This window comes from Zalophus californianus, chromosome 10 (assembly GCF_009762305.2).
Source record: "Zalophus californianus isolate mZalCal1 chromosome 10, mZalCal1.pri.v2, whole genome shotgun sequence".
Taxonomy (NCBI): domain Eukaryota; kingdom Metazoa; phylum Chordata; class Mammalia; order Carnivora; family Otariidae; genus Zalophus; species Zalophus californianus.
Genome location: NC_045604.1, coordinates 208,841 through 236,025, shown reverse-complemented (window position 1 = coordinate 236,025; position 27,185 = coordinate 208,841). Strand labels below are relative to the sequence as shown.

The 27,185-nt window shown below is 48.9% G+C and overlaps 1 protein-coding gene across 2 annotated transcripts in view; it reads right to left on the bottom strand.

The window, feature by feature from the left end:
• The window catches only part of INTS3 (integrator complex subunit 3), a 40,641-nt gene extending 15,540 nt beyond the window's left edge, over positions 1–25,101 (bottom strand). The window contains exons 1-10 of one of the 2 annotated variants that reach the window (XM_027612221.2): positions 24,386–25,101; positions 16,006–16,089; positions 13,714–13,797; positions 12,973–13,029; positions 8,776–8,889; positions 8,497–8,581; positions 7,111–7,177; positions 4,103–4,247; positions 3,063–3,192; positions 1,657–1,754 (exon numbers count right to left, since the gene is read on the bottom strand). In XM_027612221.2, the coding sequence (XP_027468022.1) occupies positions 1,657–1,754; positions 3,063–3,192; positions 4,103–4,247; positions 7,111–7,177; positions 8,497–8,581; positions 8,776–8,889; positions 12,973–13,029; positions 13,714–13,797; positions 16,006–16,089; positions 24,386–24,532 (1,011 nt within the window). In that variant the 5' untranslated portion in view covers positions 24,533–25,101. The remainder of the gene's footprint in view (positions 1–1,656; positions 1,755–3,062; positions 3,193–4,102; positions 4,248–7,110; positions 7,178–8,496; positions 8,582–8,775; positions 8,890–12,972; positions 13,030–13,713; positions 13,798–16,005; positions 16,090–24,385) is intronic. The other variant, XM_027612223.1, reaches the window with a different exon arrangement.
• Between the last annotated feature and the right edge of the window lie 2,084 nt (positions 25,102–27,185).

Genomic DNA, 27,185 nt, shown 5'->3' with positions numbered 1-27,185 from the left:
GAAGGAATAAAAAGAAAGAAACAGGGGTAGTTGGTTGAGCATCTGTCTTTGGCTCAGGTCATGACCCTGGAGCCCTGGGATCGAGCCCCACATTAGGCTCCTGCTCAGTGGAGAGTCTGCTTCTCCCTCTCCCTCTGCCCCTCACTCTGCTCATGCTCTCTCTCACGAGTATGCTCTCTTTCTCAAATAAGCAAATACAATATAAAAAAGAAAAGAAAAGATACAACTAGATCAACACTGTCCAGCAGAACTTTCTGCAACGATGGTGCCTACTGAGCACTTAAAACGTAGCTAATGCAACTGAGGTACTGAATTTTTAATTTTACCTAGCTTTACCTACTTTATTTATTTAAAAAAAATTTTTTTTAAAGATTTTATTTATTTGACAGAGAGAGACAAAGTGAGAGAGGGAACACAAGCAGGGGGGAGTGGGAGAGGGAGAAGCAGGCTTCCCGCTGAGCAGGGAGCCCGATGCGGGGTTGACCTGAGCTGAAGGCAGACACTTAACGACTGAGCCAGCCAGGTGCCCCTAAAAAAATTTTTTTTTTTTTAAGATTTCATTGTCAGAGAGAAAGAGAGAGTGAGCATGAGCAGGGGGAGGGCCAGAGGGAGAAGCAGGCTCCCCACTGAGCCAGGAGCCCGATGTGGGACTCGACCCCAGGACCCTGGAATCATGACCTGAGCCGAAGGCAGACACTTAGGTGACTGAGCCACCCAGGCATCCCTTTTTTTTTTAAAGATTTTATTTATGTATTTGTCAGAGGGGGAGTGGCAGGCAGAGGGACAAACAGATCCCCCTCGAGCAGGGAACTGATGCAGGACTCAATCCCAGAACCCTGGGATCATGACATGAGCCGAAGGCAGACGCTTCACCGACTGAGCCACCCAGGCGTCCCACCCCCCAATTTTTTTTTTTAAGATTTTGTTAAGTCATCTCTATATCCAACGTGGGGCTTAAACTCATGACCCTGAGGTCAAGAGTCACACGTTCCACCAACTGAGCCAGCCAGGAGCCCCTTGCTTTAACTACTTTAAATTGTAACCCATGGCCAGTGGCTACCACATGGGGTAATACAGATCTGGAAGGCTCTCCTGCATGACTCAAGAAAACAAAAGTGGACTAGGCCAGTGGCTTCCCAACCCCAGACTGGCTGTAGAGGAGCTGTTGCCTGGAAACTCTCTGTTAAAAACATAGATTCCTCAATCAGATTATCTGGGAGACTAGCATCTAGGAAGATGTATTTTTAACATGTTGCTCAAGTAATTCTGCCATAACTCAGCCATGGTTGGAAACCAAAAGGCCATAGCTCTCTTCCTGAGAACTCACATGCAGCCCAAGGAATAGTGGGTTTCCCAGAATGAACACTCTACCTTTTACAGTCCATTTCATACTTGTAAATTACATAATTTGTGTAATTATTGGTTTAATGACGGTTTTAGACAGACTGGAATCTTCACAAGAGCTCCAACTGGATGTACCTCTTTTACTCAACCCTGTATTCCCAGCTCGTAGCACCCTGCCCAATGCCAGGTAGACTGGGTACCCACCTGATCACCACTCTGCCAGTCAGCACTCAGGGGTAAGGCATCTGCAGACTGGAGGAAGAAGCCCAGCCAACCTGCAGCTTCTGTTCCTGCTACAAAAGGTTAGCTTACCCGGGAGGTCATGAAGAGGAGCTTAGTCTCCATGTCTGGGGTTAGACGACATGCTAGAAATTTCCGGGATGTTCTTGACTGAAGAAGCTGCAGGATACCTGAATGAAGTGTGTAAGGGAAGAGAAAAGAGACAAGCCTGAGGACCAGAAGGAAAGAAGGCAGGTGGGGAACCTGGGCCAAGTTCTGATGGCCAGTGGTCTTGCTCTTGGGGAAATTCTAAGACAAGACCAAGAGAGGTCAAGCACAGATACAAGTGGGGGTTCTAACCAGCATCTGCCATGTTCTGTTCCAACCAACCACCATCCCCAGGATCCAGATATATTACTGCTCTTCTGCTCCTGGCCATCCAGAGCCCCCTACTCACATTATTCCAGTTGGCAACATGTGGAAAAGTTAGGGGAAAAACAGGGGAAACCCTAGCCTCTCTTCCTGCTCCTGATGGTCCCATCCCTGGGTCCTGGGATCAATGTGGTGTTGTGGTATAGGCACGGGCTCTGGAGTCAAACAGACCTGGATCCAAATCCTGCCTGTGACACTCACTAGCTGTGTAGCCTTGGGCAAATTACTTAATCTCCTTGAACCTCATTTTCTTTATCTGTAAATGTGGAAAGTAAAATATCCATTTTACAGGGTTGTCCTGAGGATTAAATGAGTTAACATCCATGTGTCTAGCACACAGTAAGCACTCAAAACAACTCAACACATGTTCAATATAAGAGCAATACGATATAAGGGAGAACCAGTTCTTTCCTCTCCTTCCTGACTCTCCAGGGCCTAGACAATTGTTTCCATGTGCACACCCATGTACATGCACACACGCAATCTACATATACACACATGCGTGCTGGAGGTGGGATGGGGACCCTGAGAAGGGGAAAGAGCTATCAAAAAGACCTTGTCAGGGAGAGGCACACAGAGACTCCCTCTGCTGAAGAGAATTTCGGCTAAGCTGGATCCTTGGAATTCAGAGGCAAGACTGCTCCCAGGGAGAAGCATTCATTCTCTTAAAAGGCTAATCCCAGCCCCTCTGCTGACTCAGTCTCACGAGCTGACCTCTGCCTCCCCTGCTGGACCCAGTGAGGCTGGAAGCTGGTCATCAGCTCACCTCCCAAGCCAAAGAGCTGCAGGGAAGGGAGGAAGGTGATCACAGTTCTGTCTCGGTTTTTCTTAGGAGCAATGGCAGCTGGAGTCTGCCAAGCAGGGGCTATCTGGGAACCACATGAATTATTCTATACCTCTGCCATTTCCACATTCAGCCGTACTTGGCAGAGCCTGCCCAGTCCCAAGCTTCCTATATCTGGTGGTCAAAGCCTCTCCTACCTCCAGCCTCTACCCTCTGGATTCACACAGCACACATACACTGACCTCCCAACTCCCAAGGGCAGGATGCCCTGGTCCTTACTTACCTGTGAACTGAGGACTTAAGGCCTGAGGGTTATGGATAATATCTTTCCAAAGCAGTTCAAATTCTGGTATCCTAGCAACATTCTGAAGTAGTCTTACGAGGTCCCGGCCAATCATTAAACACTCCATGAACTTGGTGAGGGGAGGAGGGACAGGAGAGAGAATAAAAACACAGACAGTTTACCTGCTGCAGGAAGGACCAAGGAGCAGCTTGTTCTAGGGAAGGAAGGAAAGAGGGTCCAAGGGACAACAGGGTTTCTTCTGGAACCAAAGGGGAAGAGAGCTGGAAGCTGGGGACTGACCTCAGAAGGACAGGCCATTGGAAACTACCAAAGCCCCGCTGACTTCCTCCTGAATCTTTTCGCCTCCCCTCCCAGAATGGCTGTGATCCAGATGGAGAGAGACCATTCTAAAAGGGCAGGACTGGCAAGCTGAGCCCCCGATAACTTTCCCCAACCCTCCCTAGTCCAACAGAACAATCTGTGATAATGGAAATGATCTCCATCTCTATGCTGTCCAAAAGGATAACTATTACGTGTGGCTAATGAGCACTTGAAATGTGGCTAAGTCAACTAAGGAACTGATTTTTTAATTTTATTTAACTTTAATTAACTTTAATTTAAATTGCCACATATGGGAAGTGGCTCCCACAGTGGAGATCATAGCTCTGAGATATCGCTCGGGAGATCTGACAGCGGACAAATCACGATCCCACTTGACGACAGCCATCACCCAGGTGGCTAGGTGGGGAGGGTGACGTAATCGTGGCAGTTGATGTCCGTGGTGTGCAACAGTGTCTACGGAGCTGACCAGGAGAATCCCTAGGATGCCAGTCCAACAGACAGCCATTCTAGGAGCCAGGGCTATTCTGCATGGATTCCCCACCTCCCCCCTTTCTCTGTCTCAGAATGATGAAAAAACACCAGGTCTTGAACCACCTCTTTCTCTTCAAAATGACATCTCTTGGCCTAGGTCACCTCACAAAACTCACATAAGGTGTCCCACCCTGGGTTTCACTTGCCCACGCTGTTTTCATCCTTACCCGTTCCCGAAGCAGGGACATGCAAAAGTCTACCTCCTTCTGCCGCAGGGCCTGGAGCTGGGCAGTCCCGTGGTGGTCGACGATGAGGCGGAGGTATGTGTAAACAGCCATGGCAATGAGGATGCTGCTCTTCAGCACCCACTCCCTGCAGAAGTTGGGGGGGGGGGCACCTGATACTTGGGCTCTGTCCGCCTATTCACTCTCCCAATTTACTCCCACACGTGGCTCTGGGGCCTCAGCAATGTCTGGTGATTAGCACTGGGAGGAGGTTCTTTGATTCCTTGACTGCCTGCTCATTACCCATCTTGGACTATCAACTGGCTAAGGTAGTGACAATTTCCTACTGCTCCACCAGGCGCCCGATAAAGATAAGCACTGAATGAAAGCAATCTTTTTCGCATAACTACTTAGCTTCCGATAAAGCAACCTGTTCTTTGATTCACTATTCAAACATTTACTGAGTGCCTATCATATGCCAAGCACCATGTGAGGTACTAGGGACAGAGAATACACCATAGCTTCTCTACAGCTCAGAGAATAGGAGAAAGAGGTTCTAGAGGCAACCCTAAGTCAGCAGTTCCTACGATGTGAAATGAGGACTGTCAGGGGTTAAGACCCTTTGAAGACCCTTTAGGACACACCGTGTCAGCCCTTCCATCGTGCCTATCATTAGTGGCCCACTATGCTATATGCCTTTCCCTGGTTCTCTCCCTGGCCACTGCTCCCACTCCCAGACAATGAGGTACCTGCCCTAAATCACAATCTGAAAAGAAGAACATGATTTTGGATGGAAAAGCCTATTTCCCCAGGAGTTTTAGAAGTTCCACGGGGGGAAAGGGGGTAATGAAAGAACTGTGTGTTCCCTGCTGCTTCACAAAGAGTAGAAGGGGGGATGCCTGGGTGGCTCAGTAGGTTGGGCGTCTGCCTTCGGCTCCGGTCATGATCCTGGAGTTCCTGGATTGAGACCCACGTTGGGCTCCCTGCTCAGCGGGGAGTCTGTTTCTCCCTCTCTCTCTGCCCCTCATCCCGCTCATGCTCTCTCACGTGTGTGTGCACTCCCTCTCTCTCTAAGTAAATAAAATCTTAAAAAAAATAAAACCATTAGGGGCATCTGGGTGGCTCAGTTGTTAAGAGTCTGCCTTCAGCTCAGGTCATGATCCCAGGGTCCTGGGATCAAGCCCCGCATCGGGCTCCCTGCTCAGTGAGGAGCCTGCTTCTCCCTCTGCTCTTGTGCCCGCTATCTCAAATAAATAAATAAAATCTTTAAAAAAAAATAAAAATAATGCTAAAAGAGATGACAAAAACTCTCCAATGTTGCTTCAATGTGCCAAAACGGGGAGCTATGTCCCCCAAGCAAGTAGCTGTAAGGAGTTTGGCACCCCTGCTGGAAAGCAAGGAACCACAGGAATAAGCGGAGGAGTTTAATTAATCCAACCAGGCAACATCCTGATTCCGGAAAAGTGCTCAAGCCACCTAATTAAAAGACTCTGGTCTTTTCCTTTCACAGAATGAACACAGTAGCCAAGGACAATGGGGAGGCCCTCCCCTATCTGCTGCCTGTTAATTCCAAGGCCTTAGAAACACCTGGGAAGGGACGCCTGGGTGGCTCAGATGGTTAAGCGTCTGCCTTCAGCTCAGGTCATGATCTCAGGGTCCTGGGATCGAGTCCCACATCGGGCTCCCTGCTCCTTGGGAGCCTGCTTCTCCCTCTGCCCCCCCCCCCTCTGTCTCTCATGAATAAATAAATAAAATCTTTAAAAAAAAAAAAAAGAAATAAACACCTGGGAGGGAAGGAGGGAGAGGCTGTAGAAGACAGTCTTAAATATCTAGGGACTCACTTGCACCAAAGGATTTGAGGTTTTGGAGGGTAGGAGAAAAGATAGGGCAGTTATCTGACACATGTACATGGAGACTGCTCTACCTGCCCAAATGAGGAAAATTCAGCTTTACCGCACAGGAAAAGGGGGTATTTGGCACCAGAAACAAAATGAGAAAAATCAGTTTTCAGGAAGACTGTGAGCAGAGGTGATCAATTATCTGAATCCTGGGATGGGATAATGAAGAGAAAGAGAAAGTGAAACCATCCACCCAGGACACCAGAAAGGCAGCGACCCAGCAAGACGCTGCTGGGATCTCCCGGGCTGTGCTGGTGGCAGTGGGGTGGCACCAGGAAGAAGTGCCCCAGCCCCAGCCGCAAGCTGTGCCCAACGCACTAGGTGGCGCTGCAAGGCACCTGACCCAGCCCCCAGCTTGGGCAGGGCCCAGACAAGTGTGAATACGGGAGGTCTGTCCTTCTGAACCACAGGAAATATGGGCACTATTAGCCCTTCCAATCATCTGACTACTGTGGTGGCCTCGCACAGAAACAGAAGTCAAGCAACAGAAGAGCAAGGCCACTGGACGGAAGTCCCCCCTTCTCTTTGTGAAGCAACAGGGAACACACAGAGAAGGCCTCACCCCAAACAAGTGCAAATATGGTACAACCCTCATAAAATTTCTGGTCCTTTACTTTACTTTGATGGGAAAGGGAAGGAATTAGCCAGAAGTCCAATGTGCCCCCTTATGCCTTCTACCACTGCAGCCCCCCAACCCTGTGTGCAAACCTTGGCCTCCCACTGCACCCCCTGCCACTTCAGGACAGCGTGGTTTGGGTGGACAGCCTTGGAAGGGAGAAAAGGGGTACCTGCCAGGCAGGGGCGGGGCAGTTGGCTGGCCCCACTCTGCTGAGCTCATTCTCCCCCATCTCCCCCCAAAGATAAACATTCCAAGGAGGTCTGGATCAAAAATAAACCCTTATCAGATGAAGCTAGTTTTTCCTGGGCTCTGAAATATTTTAGCAAAGGCCTTCTTTCCCACCCCTTCATCCCTTTGGGCCGGAGAGTGGCTTTAATTCCTTCACTTGCCTCTCCCTCCCCCACCTCACCGGGTCTAAGCCCAGGTGTTCTCAGGCCACCTATCAGTGCTCACACCCCGACACCCACACCTGCTCCTGTCAAGGCAGACTCTACCTCTGCTCCGTCAAGATATCCAGGACACTTTCTGCCAACCAGATATTTTTTGCAGTAACATCTCCACCTGATTTCAAAGGGGGGGAGAAAACAGAATGAGAATGGCTCTGATCATCAACTCGGCTAATCCAAAACATTTCTTCACCCATCCTGTTTCTCCTGTCATGGAGGTTCTGAGTGTTGGAAAAACTGCCTTCTGTTCAGTCAGGCTATAAAGTTTCCCCTTTGTGTCCTCAGAGAAAGGAAGGTAAGTTCTAGATATTTCCAGAAACCAGAGCTGCTACTCTTCCATAGACTGGCGGTTGCAGTAGGTATACTCTGACCCTTGAAAGGGAATGTCTGAGAGAGACATGAAGAACCCCTGGTTGGAAGAAAGGGTGACATCTCAAATAGGGCCTGAGGTGCAGATGACCAGTGACAGTGGCACTCCAGCACTGGGGTGCCCCAAATCCCAAGTCAGGCTCATGAAAGGCCAAGAGTTTCTTGCTTCCAGGTATCATGGTCTTCCATGCTTGCTATGGAACTTCCTGGGGCAGAAGTAACATGTGGCAATGTCAGACCAAAGTCTGAGGATGAGAAGAGGAGACTGAGGACCAAACTGGGAAGGAAATGCCAGGAGGTAAAAGAGCCAGCACAACACTATGCCTGCTCTAGTCCTCATTTAAAAAGTCAGTGTTCACATAGTCAGATATCACAGAGTAAGGTTTATGCACATCAAAACAGGAGCACCAGTGTTACAGAAATTCCTAAAGAGGAAGCAAAGAACCAATGGGAATGGTGAGATAGAGAAGCAGAGTTAGTTTAAAACAAGCACACGTGATCTTGGGAGTAAAAGAGGTGGCACAGGCAGGCCTCTTGGATATTTGGTGGCTCAGACAGATGTCACTGATGCGAAGGAGAGAAAACCTAAATGTCAGGGTCTCTTCTGTGACATAGTTCCTCCCTCAAACTGGTTCCCATCAGATGTCATAAATATTTGGAAGCAAGCGTTCAGAACACAGGGGTGGAGCCCAGGAAGATATCTGGGTTTCTGAAAGCATAATGTGATGGGAACAAATTATCTGCCCTCACGTCTCTTCCCATTCCTTCCAGATCCTTCCTGATCCAACATGCCATGAAACCCCAGCGTGAGGACTGGCTAAAACAGGCCAACTATTCTACGTCAGGCCCTGAGTTTGGCAGGAAGGAAAACAAAGCAGACATATTGCTTCAAAAGACCCCATGTGACTTTTCCATTTCTTTCAGCCAGAAGAGGCCTGTCTCAGAAGGAAAGAGTCGAGGCAACCCAGGAATTGAGACCCCCAGGCACTTAATCCTTCTCCATTGCCCGCATCTAGCCTTTGGGCTCCTCTCCTTTCTTCTTTATGCTCTTGCCATCAAACTCACCGGCAATCTGCTTCATGAATGTCATGCAAACACCATCGGCTCCCAGAACCCCACTCTTCACTAGTTCCCGTACCAACCACACCAACTAAAAGAGAGAGGAAAAGGTGGATGAAGAGAAGGGCCTCTCAATTTGAGGAAGGCGTGAATCCAACCACATTATAGTTTAGGTGTACAAAGGAAGAGGCGTGTTACCCCCAATTTCTCCTTCCCTTCCCTTTAGGAGAGAGAGTCCATTGCCTAGTACGTCTCTAAGCTGGATCTCTCTTTTCCTGGCCTTACCTGAGTACGGCAGGTATCCTGCAACTTCAGGTACTTCTCCATGAGTATCTGGTTGATCTTATTCAGGACAATATTCATGCCATCACGACTCACCAGAGCCAAGTCCCGGTAACACTGTGAGAAGCAAGGTTTGTGAGCAACCGGCAGACTGAGGACAGGCTCCCCCCTTCCCCTTAAATTCCACCCATGGGATTCAAATGGCAATGAAAGACCTTCCACAAGGCTCCTCCATCCCAAACCCAACCCTGGCCCTGTCACACAGGGTGGGGAGGAATGGAGCTACTCTCTAAGAAGGCAGAAAAGCCTGCTAAGAAAGTCTCCTTATTCCTCTACCTCCCTTCTTAAAAACTGCCCTACTGTTTCATGCCATAAGCTGAGCAAAACCAGGTGGAGGCCATCTGCTTTTCATCTGCCAGGGAAAGGTCACTGCAGAATGGGTCTGGCTGAACAGACTATAAAGGACCCCAAAGAGGTTTTTAGACCTGTATTGACTCAGCCAGATGAAGCAAAGGGCTAGGAACATTAGGGAAGGGGACTGGGGACCAGGGCCCCAGAAAGAAAGGGCAGGACAAAAGTGAACTTCCTTAACTGAACATCGTTCTTCTTTTCTCTGGGCTGCCCTTTGCTTCTGCCAAGCACTGAAAAAGGAGGGGTCCTTAAGCATACCCAACCCTGGGAGAGGTGAAGGCAGGCATGCCAATCTTCTCTGAGTGCTCTTGTCCCCTTCCCCGGAGAGTATGCTCATCCTGGCTCTCTAGAAACTAGAGTCCTGGAGGAATGCCTTAGGAGGTCACTGGCCTGCTGAGCTCCATGCTGTCAGGGTCTCAGCACAAAGGGTAAAAATTACGTGGGTATCAGCCCACCACCTCGAAAGCTAGTGGCATCAACCATGGTGACACTTATGCTAAGCTAACATGCACTGGGGTTGTGCACCTACTGTTATATATATGGTTGCATTTGAATCCCACAACAACCCTCTGAAACAGGTACCAGTAATTATTATCTTTATTCCTGCAGATGAAGAAACAGGTATAACCGGGCAAAGTAACTCGCCCCAGGTCACTGAAGAGACCGAGGAATAACCAGAATCCAAGTCCCGTTCTAGATTCCATGCTCTTTTTTTTTTAAAGATTTTATTTATTTGAGAGAGAGAGACACAGCGAGAGAGGGAACACAAGCAGGGGGAGTGGGAGAGGGAGAAGCAGGCTTCCCACGGAGCAGGGAGCCCGATGCGGGGCTCGATCCCAGGACCCCGGGACCATGACCTGAGCCGAAGGCAGACGTTTAACGACCGAGCCACCCAGGCGCCCCAGATTACACGCTCTTAACACCTCTTTACTAGCACTAGAAATAGCTACAAGGAGAAGAGGCTGCTGGGGAGGGGTGGGGACTGAAGGTGGCTTTGAGACGACCATATTCCTGAGCGCCTTCATCCTAAGTGTTTGGAAGAGAAGTGCTCCTACTCTCTGGCCTCCGTGTGAGGAGGAACTCCTGAGAGGTTAACTATTGTTACTTCCTCTTGCCTCTATTGCCCTAAGTCAAATGTTTGATCTGATAAAAACACCAACACTTAGAGATCCCTCACGTGCCATAAACTCTTCATACCCAAAGGAGGATTTGATTATCCTCTGACTCCATTTGAGATCAAAAAGTATAAGCAAGGGAATAAGGAATGTATAAAGGTACCAGTGAACTACTGCCAACAAGCCAGTCAGTAAACGGTGGGTCAGCCCTGGAGCCTCCCCTGGAGGTATGACTTACAGGATGGGCAGAAAACAGGAGGGAGGCAGAGACAGAAGGAAAATCTGTCAGGACAAAGACAGAGACCAGACTCACCGGAGAGGAGCCCTGTCTGTTCAATCAAAAGCAGAAATGCAGAAATAGACCCAGGACAGGGAAGGAGGACAAGTCTCCCAGGAGACACAGGGAACAGATGAAGAGAGCAGAAACCGTCTGCCTAATTCCACGCGCCATGTGGGACTTATCAACCACACTGCTGCTAACATGTGCAGTTGAGCACCAGGGCACCCCATCCTGATGCTGCCAGTTGCCTCACCAACCTCTGTGCCATTTTTCTGATGGGCTTGAAAGAGAAGCAGATGGGGAAAAACAAAACAAAACAAACTCAGTGGGGAACACAGAAGAGAAGCAGAGAGTCTCAAAAGAAAGGATAGGTGGCCGGATGGCAGGGAGGTAGCGCTTCTGCCCCAACTGCTGGGCCTATGCAGCCTCCAAGCCACCTTCGTGAGCAACAACCGCCAAGACCTGAGGCCTTGACTCTTCAAAAGGAACCTTCTCACTGATGCTAGACCTTTTCCTGTCACCTCTCTCTACTAACTGCTAGAGCCTGCCTACTTAGCCTCCTACAGCCCCACAGGCCCTGAAACTGGCCTGCTCCCACTTATTCAGCTCAGACATCAAATAAGAAATAAATAAACTCAAAAACTATAAACATAAGAGCTGCCCAGACAGATGAACGTTAAGAAGGTACAACTAGAACAAAACCCACCCCACGCATATTCCGCTCTCCACCAAAACCCAGCCTGCTTTGTCCTTCCCTGAATGCTCTTGTTCAACCTGCTCTTGCTGCACCAAGAAGTCCCAGAGAGCTGGCCCTAACATCTGAACCTGCCCGTAGCCCAGACTGGGCTCTTTAGCTCCTGCTTCCCCAGAGCAGGTTTGTAATGTGCTCAAGACTGTTTCCACTACCACCCTCTCCACCACCCCTGCTCCCGTCTCCTGGCCTGACAAGATCTAGGAACCAGATCTCCACTCCATCCTGAGGTTTCTGGTCCAGAGACGGAGTCAACCCCAAACAAACCCTTAGAAAACACTCCCCTTGTTTTAAGCTGAAGCCTAAAACAATGCATCAGAATCAGTCCTCACCAGTAACTCCTACCTGAAACTTCTGCAGCACAGAAGCATTTCACAAGATAATCACCCTTTTAGGGAAAAGGATCAAAGCACCTCAGAGACATGTCACTAATTCTTCCCATACCCTGACCTGGCTCAAAGTCTCTCAATGAGTTACCACCTGCCAGCTCCTCAGATGCTTAAACTTCAGTTGTCTTCCGAACCCCCAACTCCACTGCTTTGTCTGAAGAGCCCTGACAGGCGCCTGTCAGCCTCATATACTCCAGGGAGGGGATTTACTTGGAAACAGCTAGCGTGTGAACACAATCCTGGTGCAGCTGTCAACCAGCTATGAGGTCCAAGGCAAGGAAGGGCCTGGGCCACCCTCATGGGGCTATCCCAGGGCAAGAAGACAAAGTGCTCTAGTACCTTGTCATGTCTGGATGGCCAAATTCATGACTTAATAAGCATTTATGATACAGAGTGCTATGGCCTTTCACTGCCAGGCTAGACAAAGACCTAGAAATACCACACATACCCTGTCCCTTCACGAAGTTTACTGATTTACCCTAGCTGATGCAGGTCCCACCTGAAACAAACAAAACCAGCAGACTGGACAAATTTGCCCTGAGGTGACTACACGAGATTTTAACTGTATTTATAAAAACCTACACAAGAGAAAACAAAACCTTAATCCCAACCCGTCCACCCCTGTCTTTGCCAACAATTTCTCTTAAATGGAGTGGCTAGACTGGGTCATATTACTGTTTAACAGCACCAAATTGGAGACATTCATTTGTCTTCAAGGATCTCGGTGATAAATCCAGTATGAAAATGAAATGCCAAGTTAACGCAACAAGGTCCCAGCCCAGAAATGGCCTGGGACACCAAGGACCTGTGAATACCTGCTGTTCCACCACCTACCCTCATCCTAGACACTACTCCAGTTGGCATCAGAGGAATACAAACACATCAGGTTGCCATGCCCACAGATCCTTCCCCTGAGGTTAATTCAAGCAGCTATGCCAGGCGGGCATGGGCATCCTGTCCTTGTCCCTGGGGATGATTTTCTTTGGTTCTCCCTGAACAAATGATAGTATCTCTGACCTCCAGTTATCTTATAGGTAAACTGGGAGCAGTTTGGAAAGAGGGGACAAAGCCACCAACCTTTTGAGAGGATTAAATGAGATCTTGTCTGGATAGAGCCCAACACAGTGCTGGGCACCAAGCATGTGTGTTTCCTTCCATACTTGTTCAAGGAAGGGCCAATAAGAACACTGAATTTCCCCACTCCAAGCTCCTCTCTGTTAGTGTCATATAGTTAATGCCAGATACCAGACATACACTTCTAAACCATCGCCCCAAGACTCCAAGGACACAGAACTGCTGGAAAAGGGAAATCTGGAGAGGTAAAAGACAGAATTTTACTGCTTTATTATGCAAAGAATGGAATCCAAACAGATCATCCTTCCCAATCCCTCACCCCAGGCAAGGATCCCACTTTAACCATTCCACATAAAGGACACTCTCCTGGCTGTGAAGACCCCAGACTAGTTTTTACACAGTATTCCTGAGGAAGTCTGGCTCCAGTGGGTTCCAGGGTTCTCTTGGTCACTACATTATTGCCGCATCAATCATCAACATTAAGCTGTTAAATCCTACGTGCTACAATGTTAAGGCTACCTTCTATTCACCTGCCAATGATTGAGAACCTACAAACTACAGGTCACGCTCTTCTGGGTAAGAACTCTCAATGGACTTGGTTGTAACTTGTTCTCTTCTCTGGATTAAATCCTGACTCTCATAAGCTTGACCCATCAATCTACAATGTACAACTCTTCAAATGCTTTTCCATTCTCACAAATGCTTTTCTTGCCCTTTAGCTTCAGAATCTAGATAGAGAAAGGATCTAAGTCAGAGAATGACCAATTCATTGAGAATAAAAAGGGAGTTGTAAGCGTATCTGGACAACAAGGTGATCCAGTTCTGGTCAACGGGTTTGGCACTATGCCAGCTAACCCTTAAGTTCCATCATATCCTCAGACTATCTGAGGGGAGTTGTGGGTCCAGAGCAGGGAGTCTTACCTTCTGGGCTTGGGCAGGTTCAGTAAGGACAAGGGTGAAGAGGCCCAGGCAGATTTCCTCATGCTGGGGGGGGCCTTTGCATACCTGGGAAATGAGGAAGGAAGAAAACTAGTTGTCACTCATAGGAGGAAAGTTCTTGAGCAGTTTCTCCCAGAAAACTTGGGACTCCTGAATAACCTGCAAAGGAGAATCATTAACTCTTCTATCTGATGATCTCCTTTTCCTAAGTGATGAAGCATCTGTTTCAGGAGAGAAGTGGGGAAAGAACAGACCCTACTGTTTTCTCCAAGGCTTGATGCAGGCTGAAAGCAGAAAATGTAAAGAGTGTTTATTTTTTTTTAAAGATTTTATTTATTTATTTGACAGAGAGAGAGCACAAGCAGAGGGAGTGGCAGGCAGGCAGAGGGAGAGGGGGACACAGGTTCCCCGAGGAGCCGGGAGCCCGATGCGGGACTTGATTCCAGGACCCTGGGATCATGACCTGAGCCGAGGGCAGCCGCCCAACTGACTGAGCCACCCAGGCGCACCTAAAGAGTGTTTAAAATGGAAAAAAAGGGGCAACTGCTGGCTAAGTCAGTGGAGTGTGCAACTCTTGATCTTGGGGTTGTGGGTTTGAGCTCCACATCGGGTGTAGAGATTACTTAAAAATAAAATCTTTGGGGGACGCCTGGATGGCTCAGTCAGTTAAGTGTCTACTTTCGGTTCAGGTCACAATTCAGGGTCCTGCAATGGAGTCCTGCATCAGGCTCCCTCCTCAGCGGGGAGCCTGCCTCTCCCTCTGACTGCCATTCCCCTGCTTGTACTCTCTCTGACAAATAAATAAATAAAATGTTTTAAAATAAAGTAAAATCTAATCTTTGGGATGCCTGGGTGGCTCAGTCGGTTAAACGTTATGCCTTCGGCTCAGGTCATGATCTCATGGTCCTGGGATCGAGTCCTGCATCGGGCTCCTTGCCCAGCAGGGAGCCTGCTTTTCCCTCTGCCCCTCCCCTTGCTTGTGTGCACTCTCTCTCTTTCTCTAACAAACAAATAAAAATCCTTAAAAATAAATAAAATGAATAAAATAAAATCTTTAAGGGCGCCTGGGTGGCTCAGCCAGTTGAGCATCCCACTCTTGGTTTTGGCTCAGGTCACGATCTCATGGGTCCTGAAATCAAGCCGCATCGGGTTCCATGCTTGGGGGGGAGTTTGCTTGAAAGATTCCCTCTCTCTGTCCTTCCCCCCACTCAAGTGTGTGCACACTTTCTTTCTCTCTCAAAATAAATAAATAAATCTTCAGAGAAAACTTTAAAAAAAAAATAATAAAGCAGAAAAAAAACCTCACTGTACCACTTTTACCAGACCTTAATAGCCTTCAGGAGGGAGGAAGCTGCAGAGCCATTCATGGGATAATAAGCATACATTTCAAGTCAAGACTTTGGGCAAATCACTGAATCTGTGGTATTTGTAAGGTGAAGACACAATAAAAATAATATACTACTAATAAAAAGAAAATACTAAACATTCACTATGTGCCTGGAATTACTCTAAGACCTTTACATGTACTGGGATGCCTGGGTGGCTCAGTCAGTTAGGTGTCTGCCTTTGGCTCAGGTCATGATCCCAGGGTCCTGGGATGGAGTCCCACACTGGGCTCCTTGCTCGGCAGGAAGCCTGCTTCTCCTTCTCCCTCTGCCTACCACTCTCCCTGCCTGTGCTTGCTCTCTGACAAATGAATACATAAAATCTTAAAAAAAAAAAAAAAAAAGACCTTTACATGTACTACTGAAAATCCTTTCAATCTCACAGATCAGGAAATATAAAGGATCATGGGGCATATGGCTGGTTCAGTCAGTTGAGCATCCCACTCTTGATTTTGGCTCTGACTCTTGATTTGGTCCTGATCTCAGGGTTGTGAGATAGAGTCCCGGCATCAGGCTCTGTGCTGGGCATGGAGCCTGCTTAGGATTCTCTCTCCCTCGCCCTCTGCCCCTCCCTCCCTCCCTCCCTCCCTCCAAAAAAAAAAAAAAAAGGAAATGAAATGTAAAGGATCAAATATGTGAGAATAATTTGCAAAGAAAAAAGTCACTACAGAACTAAGAGTTATTTTTAAAAGTTGTGACTTAAAGACACCTAAGCTCCAAGAGCTGGATTCCCACAGTGAGACAGAGAGAGGAGCTGGGAAGTCTGGTTCAGGGAGCCAAGATACTCACTTCAGTCCCCTAATTCCCAGCCACTTAAGTCCTATCTTTTGGATCACATCTCAACGCTTCCAAAGCAACAGAAATGGATGAGGGAGATCATTATACTCACGTGAGCATTGAGGGCATCATTGGCCTCCCTCTCTGAGACACCAGTAGTCATCGATGTCACAATGCTCATGCATCTTTCTAACCTCTGTAAAGTGTTGAGAAAAAGTTCAGAGTGTGTCACACCACCACCTTCAAAGTATTTCTGACCCCAAAAAGGTTTTCAAGAAATTTAAACCTCATCATACCTCTAGATCTAACTACCAGTTTACAAGTAAAGTTATACAAGGATATAACCAGCTAAGTCCAGAGGGTGGAAACCGTGACACGTAACCTGATTCTTTAACATACAAATTGCAAGGGAAAAAAGCAGGGAGGGGGAACCCACATATTAAAAGAGGCTTAAGACTATAATTATAGCCCATGGGGTGGGGGGACGCTCAGTCATTAGAGTATTCGACTCTTGATCTCGGGGGTCATAAATTCAAGCCCCATGTTTGGTGTAGAGCTTAGTGGGGAAAAAAAAAGAAAGAGGGGCACCTGGGTGGCTCAGTCGTTAGGCTTCTGCCTTCGACTCAGGTCATGATCCCAGGATCCTGGGATCGAGCCCCGCATCGGGCTCCCTGCTCAGCGGGAAGCCTGCTTCTCCCTCTCCCATTCCCCCTGCTTGTGGAACACAAGAGAGGGAACCTCTCTCGCTGTGTCTCTGTCAAATAGATAAATAAAATCTTTAAAAAAAAATTTTAAAAAGATGTTATAACCCATTGAATAAAATAAGAATCCATGCTAAAACACACACACATTATAAATAATGAAGAAGGGAAAGCTCTCCCTTATAGTGGAATGCCAACCAATAAATGCATAAGGAACAACAGGACCAAAAATGATTCCGGCAATCATCATGAGTGGACACTAAACCAGAGGTGAAACTGCACAAGAGGATATTTATGTGGGTTCAAAATACTTAATTACAAAGGGAAAAGAAATTCTGGAGGATACCACCTTAATCAAGTAATCAAAATTAATAACCTCAAAAGGAGACAAACTGACTCCTGACACTACATGCCTCAACAGGGTGCACTGAAAAGGCTGTAACAGTACTTGTATGGTTTTCTGGCCCCAAAATGAGTAATTTCAATCTAATCATGGAAGAAATTTCAGACAACCCAATTTGAGAGATACTCTACAAAATAACTGACCTGTCCAAAGTGTTTAAGTTCATGAAAGACAAAGAAAGATTAAGAATCTGCTTCAGGTTTAAAGAGAGAGTGCACCTAAACTCAACTTGTGATCCTGGACTGCTATATGGACATTATTGGGACAACTGGTAAAATCTGAGTATGTTCTGTAACAGAAGCATACTGATGTTAAATGTTCCAATCCTGACAACAGAGCAGTAGTTATGTAACCGAAGATCTTTGTTCTTAGGAAATACACAATGAAGTACTTATTTATTTATTGAAGATTTTATTTATTTATTTGACAGAGAGAGAGCGAGAGCAGGAACACAAGCAGGGAGAGTGGGAGCGGGAGAAGCAGGCTTCCCGCCGAGCAGGGAGCCCGATGCCGGGCTCGATCCCAGGACCCTGGGATCACGACCTGAGCCGCAGGCAGACACCCAACCATCTGAGCCACCCAGGTGCCCCCACATTGAAGTATTTAAACCCTCATGGCTGCCACTTACTGTCAAAAGGTTAAAACAAAATGTGTACAGAGAAATAACGTTAATAACTGGTGAATCTGGGTGGAGAGTATATGAGAGTACTATGTATTATAATATTTCTCTAAGCTTGAAATCATTTTAAAATAAAAAGCTGTTAAAAATTTTAAAGAAACAGGGGCGCCTGGATGGCTCAGTCGTTAGGTGTCTGCGTCCGGCTCGGGTCGTGGTCCCAGGGTCCTGGAATCGAGCCCCGCGTCTGGCTCCCCGCTCCGCGGGAGGCCTGCTTCTCCCTCTCCCACTCCCCCTGCTTGTGTTCCGTCTCCCACTGTGTCTCTCTCTGTCAAATAAATAAAATCTTAAAAAAAAAAAAATTTAAAGAAACATTGAGGCACCCGGGTGGCTCAGTGGGTTAAGTGTCTGCCTTCAGCTCAGGTCATGATCTCAGGGCCCTGGGATGGAGCCCCGCATCGGGCTCCCTGCTCACTGGGGAGTCTGCTTCTCCCTCTTCTTCTCCCTCTGCCCCTAACCCCACTTGTGCTCTCAATGAATAAAATCTTTTTTTAAAAAATTAAAGAAACATAATGGGGTGCCTGGGTGGCACAGTTGGTTGAGCATCCGACTCTTGGTTTCAGCTCAGGTCATGATCTCAGGTTGTAGGATTGAGCCCCACTTGGGCTCCCTGCTCAGCGGGGAGCCTGTTTCTCCCTCTCCCTCTGCCGCTCCCCCTAATTGTGCTCTCTTGCTCTGTCAAATAAATAAAATCTTAAAAAAAATGTCCCCCAAAAAAGTTAAAAACAAATTCAAAAAAATGAGTATGAGGAAAGAAAAGGAGAACAAAAGGCCAAACTGCCTGAGCCTCTGGACAAAGGTGGGGACAACTGCATTAAAGTCCACCCAAGGGGCGCCTGGGTGGCTCAGTCGTTGAGCGTCTGCCTTCGGCTCAGGTCACGGTCCCGGGGTCCTGGGATCGAGTCCCGCATCGGGCTCCCTGCTCGCTGGGAAGCCTGCTTCTCCCTCTCCCACTCGCCCTGCTTGTGTTCCCTCTCTCGCTGTGTCCCTCTGTCAAATAAATAAAATCTTTAAAAAAAAAAAAAAAGAGGTGTAGGAATGAAAGATAACCCTGTGTCTCCCTTCACCATCACCCTAAGGTTGCCTATATCCATCCCTGACCAAGAGTGTACGGTGGCACAGAGGAGAACTGTGTTAAGGCAAGGAGCTCCCACAGTCACAAAACTCTGACCTACATTAGGCCCAAAGCCATTCAGACTTGAAGGTATTACAACTTCACTGCCCATCAGGTCTGACTAGCCCCCAAATTAGGTCACATAGCACACTGAGCCTTAACAGCACCTGTGTACTTGTGAAAAGGAGCTGTGAGATCACATGAAAGCTGAGCTGTGAGATCCAGCACTACCTAGTCCAGCTCCCACATGAGCAGGAGAAGGAAGGAAAATCATCAGGTTGTATTTTCCCTTTTTAAATCGTATCCCTCTCGGGGCACCTGGGTGGCTCAGTCGTTAGGCGTCTGCCTTCAGCTCAGGTCATGATCCCAGGGTCCTGGGATCGAGCCCCGCATCGGGCTCCCTGCTCAGTGGGAAGCCTGCTTCTCCCTCTCCCACTCCCCCTGCTTGTGTTCCCTCTCTCGCTGTGTCTCTCTCTGTCAAATAAATAAATAAAATCTTAAAAAAAAAAAAAAGATAGCTATCAGTGATTGGAGAAATCAGTTCCTCCAGCAGCTAAGTGAACAAGCAGCAGCACAGCATCCTAAAATTCTAGATATTACTTTCTACTCAAAGGAAGAGGTCTCTGCTGAATCAAGAGAGATGCAAGAGGTAAACAGCAGCTAGCTAATGAGCACACTGACAAGCATGGTATAGAAGGATCCCCCCACTACGTGCTAGCCTTAAGCTAATCCTGGGTGAGTTCTTTAGCCTCTCTAAACCCTGGTTTTTCTTATCTGAAAAATAGAAATAGGGGCACCTGGGTTGTTCAGTCGGTTGGGTGTCCGACTCAATTTCAGCTCAGGTCATGATCTCAGGGTCCTGGGATTGAGCCCCACGGTCAGGCTCCGCACTCAGCAGGGAGTCTGCTTGAGATTCTCTCTCTTCCACTCCCTCTGTCCCTCCCCCACTCATGCTCGCACTACTGTGCTCTTGCACTCCTCTCTCACAAAATTAATTTTTTTAAAAACCCTATTTAAAACAAATATATATCACAAGGTTGCTCTGAGGATTACACAAGATAACATATGTGAAAACATATAGCATACAGTCTCAGTTAAATCATAATCTGTTCCATTTGTGAAAAAGCTCAGCAACTGCACAACCAAATCTATGAACAGACCACTCCCCAACATCTGCTACTACTTCTAATGGCATGTCCTTGAAGATTCCTGAAAACTGAGCCCTCCTACTACAGGACACGGGTTAAGTCCCTGACCAGGTTGAAAAGCTTCCTCACCTAATTACCCTCTGTAAACACTTGCCTTCTAGGACAGAAGAGGAAAGGAAGAGTACGGGAGGTGGGAGGAGGCCTGACTGCTGGACCCTGCACCAAGATCTTTATGCAATGAGCATCAGCCTATGGAATGGCCAAGTTTCTGGCTATGATGTAACACACAGAGACCTTGGACACAACCAGGTTTCTCTAGGCCCCTCCTTAGTCTATGCTCCACTCAGAGGTTTGAGTCAGTTCTATGGGTCACTGCCCAGTCAAGAACAGTGGCCTCTTGGAACAGCGAGGCCCAGCTAAGGATGTAGGAAGTAGGAGAGTCCAGAATTTGGATGCACGGATAAAAGTGATGAGGAAAGAAATGTGAGGGCCAGTCCTTTCCAGGCAACGAAATGTAAAAGATGCTGCTCTTCCCAAACTACAGAAATCACTTTTCCAAACAGGGATGGGAGAAGGAATTACAAAACTTTCAGAGCAACAGAAGGACCACATCCTGTCAAAGGGCTGTAGGAAGTCAAAATCCCTACAAACAAGTAGCAGTACCCCTCTTTCCCCCCCAGTCCCCAGAGGCCCTTAGTAAACATGGAATCATACATGCAGTTGCCAACAATTACTGGCAGAGTGGCTCTGTTCAGAGTAAGCCCTCCATGACAGCACCTCAAAGAGCTGAATAAATATTTACCATCTCTAGGAGCTTCTGAAATAACTTTTCTAGTATCAAGATTACCTGACCATGTTCTCCATGACAGCAGCAGTAGACAGAACAGGGGCAGAGTAGGGAAAGGTCTTCTAGGTTGCCAGTATATACCTGAAGCTTGGGACTGAAGTCAGAGCCATTCCTCTAACCTTCCAGTTTCCGCTCCCTCAGACAAGTGAACATACAGTCTGGTAAAAATACATATTAAATACTGCTCTCTAATTGGAAGACAGTGGCCCTGAAAGAGCAAATTCTACTGTCTTCAGTAAAAGAAGGTATGTTCCAACATACAAAATCCCCAAGAGCCCACATCAGTAAGGAGTTGCTGAATAAGTTGGGTTCCAAGTACTCTACAGCTAAGAGTCACTTGTAAGAGCAATGAGGATTTCGGGGGTAAAATTAGAGATGACTCAAAGCCTGTTCCCTGGAGATTCTTCAGAGACGAGGTATGAATTACCCCTTGGAGAACACCTATAAGGGATGTACCTCTACCCAATGCAACCCTAAGACCTGTCCATAGCTTAAGAGGAAGGTCTGACTTGTTTGAGCCACAGCTCCTACTTTCAGCCTGACTTCAAAGTAGACCAGGTCCTTCCCAGAGAGGAATGAGCGGGAGCTGTGGACCGGGAGACTAGGAGTTGCATGTTCTAAACGCCTCCAATCTCTGGCACTATTTTTTTTTTTTTAAGATTTTATTTATTTATCTGACAGAGAGACACAGCGAGAGAGAGAACACAGAGGGAGTGGGAAAGGGAGAAGCAGACTTCCCGCAGAGCAGGGAGCCCATGTGGGGATCGCGGGATCATGACCTGAGCCAAAGGCAGAGGCTTAACGACTGAGCCACCCAGGTGCCCCTCCGGCACTGTTTTTATCTCATTCCCCAAATTGGAATGGGATGGGCAAGAATTTCCCCTTCAAAGAGAGAAACAAAGCCAAAGAAAAGAAAGGATTCAACAAATGCTCCCTTGGGTAAGAGTCACAGCTCCTGGCTGGGATGCTCTTCAGCAGTGTTTCATACACCAGGACTCTAAGGGGCCTTTCCTCATCACACTCAGCTATAATGACTCCAGCCTCTTCACTACCAGGTTTTTGGGGTGCTTTTTTTTTCACCTTCCTTATGGGTATGCTAACTCAGTCTTCAGATGATAAGCTCTGCAAAGCAGACTTGGGTCTCCCTTATCCTATTTTCCTATGAGACTCTGCACACAGGAGGCATATACCGTTAGGAAGCTACCTCTGTGGTGGAAAATACCACACCAGAACAAAGAGACCAGTCAACAGCAGGTTTTGATAACTTCTGTATCCAGAGCTCTGTGGGGAGACCCAGAGGAAGAAGCCAGTAAGTCTTGCCCTTAGGGACACTCTGGTCCAGTGGGAACCACACACATGGGTTAAAAACATGGAAAATTCAAATGCAAAGGGTAAAGGCCAAAGAAGGAAAAGGGAGAGCCAAGAAATGCTGGGAAACATCTACACCAGGAAGGACAGGAGGAAAAGTAGGGGGAGAGGGGGAGAGAGAGAGACCCTCCCTCCCCCTTCTCTCTGGAAACAGTTGAAAGTTCACTCTCAGTCCAAAAAAGCAAAAAAATAAATGCTTCCTCTCTTTTATGGTCCCCTCCTGCCCTATCACTGAGCCCCTAGCAAACGTCACTGTTCAGAACAGGACGCTGTACTACTCTGTGGTACAAATTAGCAGAGACAGGATGAACCCTCTAGCAATCAGGGTGGGGAGTAAACAGATCTTCGTCCAACGCTTGGGGGCTTTTCCCCTCCACCCAAACTGCTGGAGGGATCAAAGGCAGTCAACTATTTTCTTTCTACAATTCTAGAGCTGCTGTTGCAGAACACTGGGCTCAACAAATACTTTGACAATGACAGTGGCCATTTCTTAAAAAGTGGATAATTCAAAGTGCTAGACGTTCCTACAGTCATTTTTATTCATTTTGGGAATACATTATTTTTAGCAGCATTGTTTATTTTCCTAATTGTATCTACCTTAGCTGATAAAAACAATAGCAGAAAAACTTTGATTTCTCTAAATGCACACAGAATCAGGAGGAGAAGCAGGATGGAAAACCAGCCTGTGAGCAGACAGTTGCCAATGGTTGATCTGCAAAGTTATATGCAGCCACCTTGATTTGCAAAGTTCATTTCTGCATATACGTTCCATCATTTTGTATCTGAACCAACACTTTTTTTCAAATCTGAACTATGAATTCCACCTATCTGCGTGCCCACCCTCTACTATCTGATAAAGGGCAGTGACAAAGTTAGAAGCAGGGAAATGGGCTCAGTCGTTAAGCATCCACCTTCGGCTCAGGTCATGATCCCAGGGTCCTGGCATCGAGTCCAGCATCGGGCTCCCTGCTCCGTGGGGAGCCTGCTTCTCCCTCTCCCTCCTGCTCCCCCTGCTTGTACTCTGTCAAATAAATAAATTCTTTAAAATAAAATTTTTAGGAGTGCCTGGGTGGTTCAGTTAAGCGTCTGCCTTCGGCTCAGGTCATGATCCCAAGGTCCCGGGATTGAGCCCCATATCAGGTTCCCTGCTCAGCGGGAAGTCGGCTTCCCTTCCCCTCCCCCTGCCCCCCCACTCATGCTGTCTCAAGCTCTCTCCCTCAAATAAATAAAATCTTAAAAAAAATAAAATAAAACAGGGGCGCCTGGGTGGCTCAGTTGTTAAGCGTCTGCCTTCAGCTCAGGTCATGGTCCCGGGGTCCTGGGATCGAGCCCCGCATCGGGCTCCCTGCTCCGTGGGGGGCCTGCTTCTCTCTCTCCCGCTCCCCCTGCCTGTGTTCCCTCTCTCGCTGTATCTCTCTCTCAAATAAATAAAATCTTTAAAAAATAAACAAATAAAAAATAAAAAAATAAAACAAAATGTTTTAAAAAGCAGGGAAACGATCGGGGAAGAGGCAGACCCTGCTCTTGCGCTCTCCCTGTCCCTGGATAACCACGGAGCTGAAAGCATTAGGTCTTACGAACAGCTTAGCAGTCCCTTCTCAGTGCTGGGTCTCCTACTCCTGTGACTCTACCCGCGTAGCAGCATTCTGGGCTGTCAGGGAGCAAGTGGGGGGCAGGGGGTCAACCACCCTGTGCGACTTCTCTCGACCCTCTTTCCCAGCACCCTCGTGTGTGTGCTTCTGAAGGACAGAAGCTGCAGCTGACCGTACCCTAACCAAACATCACTGTTCCCTGGGTCTTCAAATGCCCAGTGCACACCGCGGTCAACCGCGTCCACGTGAAGTCAGCGCTAACAGGAGGCTGTGAAGCCGGCTGCGGACTCCTGTCAGCCCCCCAGACGCACGCACGCACGCACGGTACTTGTCAACTCAACACAGGACCCCGTCTGGAGCAGGACACGTCTGGAGAACCCACGGGGAAAAGAACGTCCACAATCCACTCGGCAGATCTGGACGGTGCTTCCCTTCCTCGCCAACGCCCCCCCACCCATCCTCCGGCTCGTGGCTGCTGTTGCCATGACAACCTGTCCAGGAAGTTGGCCCGCGCTCCTTCCTTCTGGAGCGGGAAGTCTGGAGCGGTGCTCGTGCTGCCTCAGAAAACCCCTGAAGGCCTCCTCCCCGACCCCCCACCCCGTACCCGCTCCGGTAGCCCTCCTCAGCCCACCCCCACACCTACCTCCTCTAACTCATCCTTGGCATCCAAACTGGTTGAAAGTAGCAGCCTCCCCCCTCCTGGGGCTCCTGCTCCCGCTCCTCCTCCACCTCCCGCGGCTCCCGAAGCAGCTGCTGCGGCTGCTGCCCCCTTTCCCTTCTGTAACTCCATGGCTGTGGCCAAGAGGCGGGAGGAGGCCAGGGGGTGGACGGGCAGGAAGTCCTAGAAACGACGAACTCCGGGTTGCCAGAGCCTGGGGGCAAGAGGGCCGAGCGGGGTCGGGAAGGGCCCCGGTGCTGTCCGCCCCGCCCTCCTCTCCGAGAGGCCGCTCCTGTGGAGGACGCGAAGGCGGACGGCCTTCTAGGTCCCGTGTCTGCAGTGGCAGAGCTGAGGGAAGGCCGCCAGCTCCCGGGTGTGCTGGGGTGAGGGTCTGCACCTGCGGGGAAGGCAGGAGAGGCCCTGAAGTGGAAGGGGAGCCCTTTCTGGCTTCTGACGCTAAGAGAGGCAGAGAAAATCCTAAGTTTCTGCCTCAGGAGGTGAGGGAAAGAGGAGTCCTGCCCCTGAGGTAGGGGGTAGGAAACCTTTCTGGCTGTGGGGCCCGAAGGGCTGGGGAGCGAGGTTCCTTTGGATCCGGCCCCTAGGGGTGAGGGTGAGGCAGTGAGCGCTACAGGAGGACACGGAGGACCAGCTTCTCCCCACACCACACACAGGCGGCCATGGTGGGAGGGCGGGGGGCGGGGAGGCTGAGGGCGAGGGCGAGGGCGAGGGCGGCGGCGGCGGCGGCGGCGGCGGCGGCGGCGGCGGCGGCGGGGAGGGCTCGCGGAGACCGGAAGCGAGCGGCCTCTGGCCCGGCCTCCGCCAATCGCGGCTTCCGCGGTGGCGCGGAGTCTCTCAGGAGCAGGGCGACGGCGGCCGACCGGCCTTTTCCCCGGCTGCCAATGGCAGTGAGACCGGCCTGATGGACAACCAGAGTAGCCAATCGCATCCCCCGTTCCTCTCGAGGGGCGGGACAGGAAGACTTCTCTGAGAGGGGTGGGAGCGCGAGGCGATCAGGAAGGGGAGGCTGCGCCTGCGCGCGCTGACGGCCTTGCCCTGGCGCGCGTGCGCGGCCGTAGCCTCCGTCTTCCTTCCCCCTCCTTCTGGAGCGTGGGTGGGTGCGAGAGCTTTTGCCGCGTCCCCGCCTGGCCTAGGGGACCTGAGGCCTTGCGCGAGCTGACCGTACAGGGCGGGGGAGCGTCGCCTAACCCTCGCCGTTAAGCAGTCCCAGGGCAGAGACCGTCAGGTGGCACGGAGCCAGCTCCCAGAGCTGAGCGTGCATTGCACAAGTAAGCGTGTGCGCACGCGAGTGCCGTCGGCTGCCGCAAAAAACAGTAGTGCGTGGACCCACTCAGGCGGTCCAGATCCCTGGAGTCGTGCCCGCACTGGCCGGGTTGCTGAGTGACAGAACCATCTCCATCCTTGTGCTGAGGATCTGGGTCTGACCCCTGTCCCTGACGTCGTCTCTTACCCACAGCCCAGGGAGGCCCGGCGTGTGTGTTGTGAGCGCGGTGTATCCCTGGGTGCACTTCTGCTGCCTGGCCCGACAGCATTTTCCATTTCCTCAGAGTGTGAGATTACTTTTATTTTTATTTTTTTAAAGGTTTTTATTTATTTTTTGACAGCGAGAGAGGAAACACAAGCGGGGGTGGGGGTGGCAGAGGGAGAAGCCGGCTTCCCGCCGAGCCGGGAGCCCGATGCGGGGCTGGATCCCAGGACCCTGGGATCGTGACCCCAGCCAAAGGCAGACGCTTAACGACTGAGCCACCCAGGCGCCCCAGTGAGATTACTTTTTAAACTGAAATTGTACCGATATTAGTTAACACCACGGGATTCTATTTATTGCTACACTTGTTAGGGCTTAATATTTTATTTTATTTATTTTTTTTTAAGATTTTATTTATTTATTCATGAGAGACAGAGGAGGAGAGAAAGAGAGGGAGAGAGAGAGAGAGAAGCAGAGGGAGAAGCAGGCTCCCAAGGAGCAGGGAGCCTGATGCGGGACTCGATCCCAGGACCCTGGGATCATGACCTGAGCCGAAGGCAGACGCTTAACCATCTGAGCCACCCAGGCGCCCAGGGCTTAATATTTTAGCTATCTATACACATGCATTGAAATGGTGTGGATGATCCTTTAAATTGACTCATTCATTACTTTATTGTATATATTAACTCTTAAGACCTTAGGCAAGTTAGTTTGACTTTCTACAAATTATCCTGCCTGTAAAATAAAGCGGACTGGTTGATCTCTACCCTTACAGCTCAGAAAGTTTAGTTCTATTTGACTGTGCCTTGGATTCCTTCTAGGTGCACAGCACTGCGCACTGCATTAGTCTCCGAATACATACTTGTCATTACAATAACATTACTATGGGTCACTGGAAACACAAAGATACATTAGGAGAACAAAGAAAAGTTAGGTTTAAAACACTATGTCCATGCTTTTCTTTGTGTGTGGGTTTTTAAAAGTGGGAACTGGGGAAATATACACCCATATTTGTAAATACAGAGACTATCTCTGAAAGCATACACAAAACGCCCGTAATATTTGTTGTCTTTGGGTAGGAGACTGGCTGCCTGGGAGATGGGGTGGGAGAGAAACCTTTTACTGTATATGTTTTTGATGAGTTTTGGAATGTTGGTGAGGTCCGGAGCCCATGGCCAAGAAAGAATTCTTGCGATGTCTTTGGTGCAAAAAAAGGTGATTTTTTTTTTTTTTAAGGTTTTATTTATTTATTTGTGAGAGAGAGAGACCACAAACGGGGAAGTGTTAGGCAGAGGGAGAAGC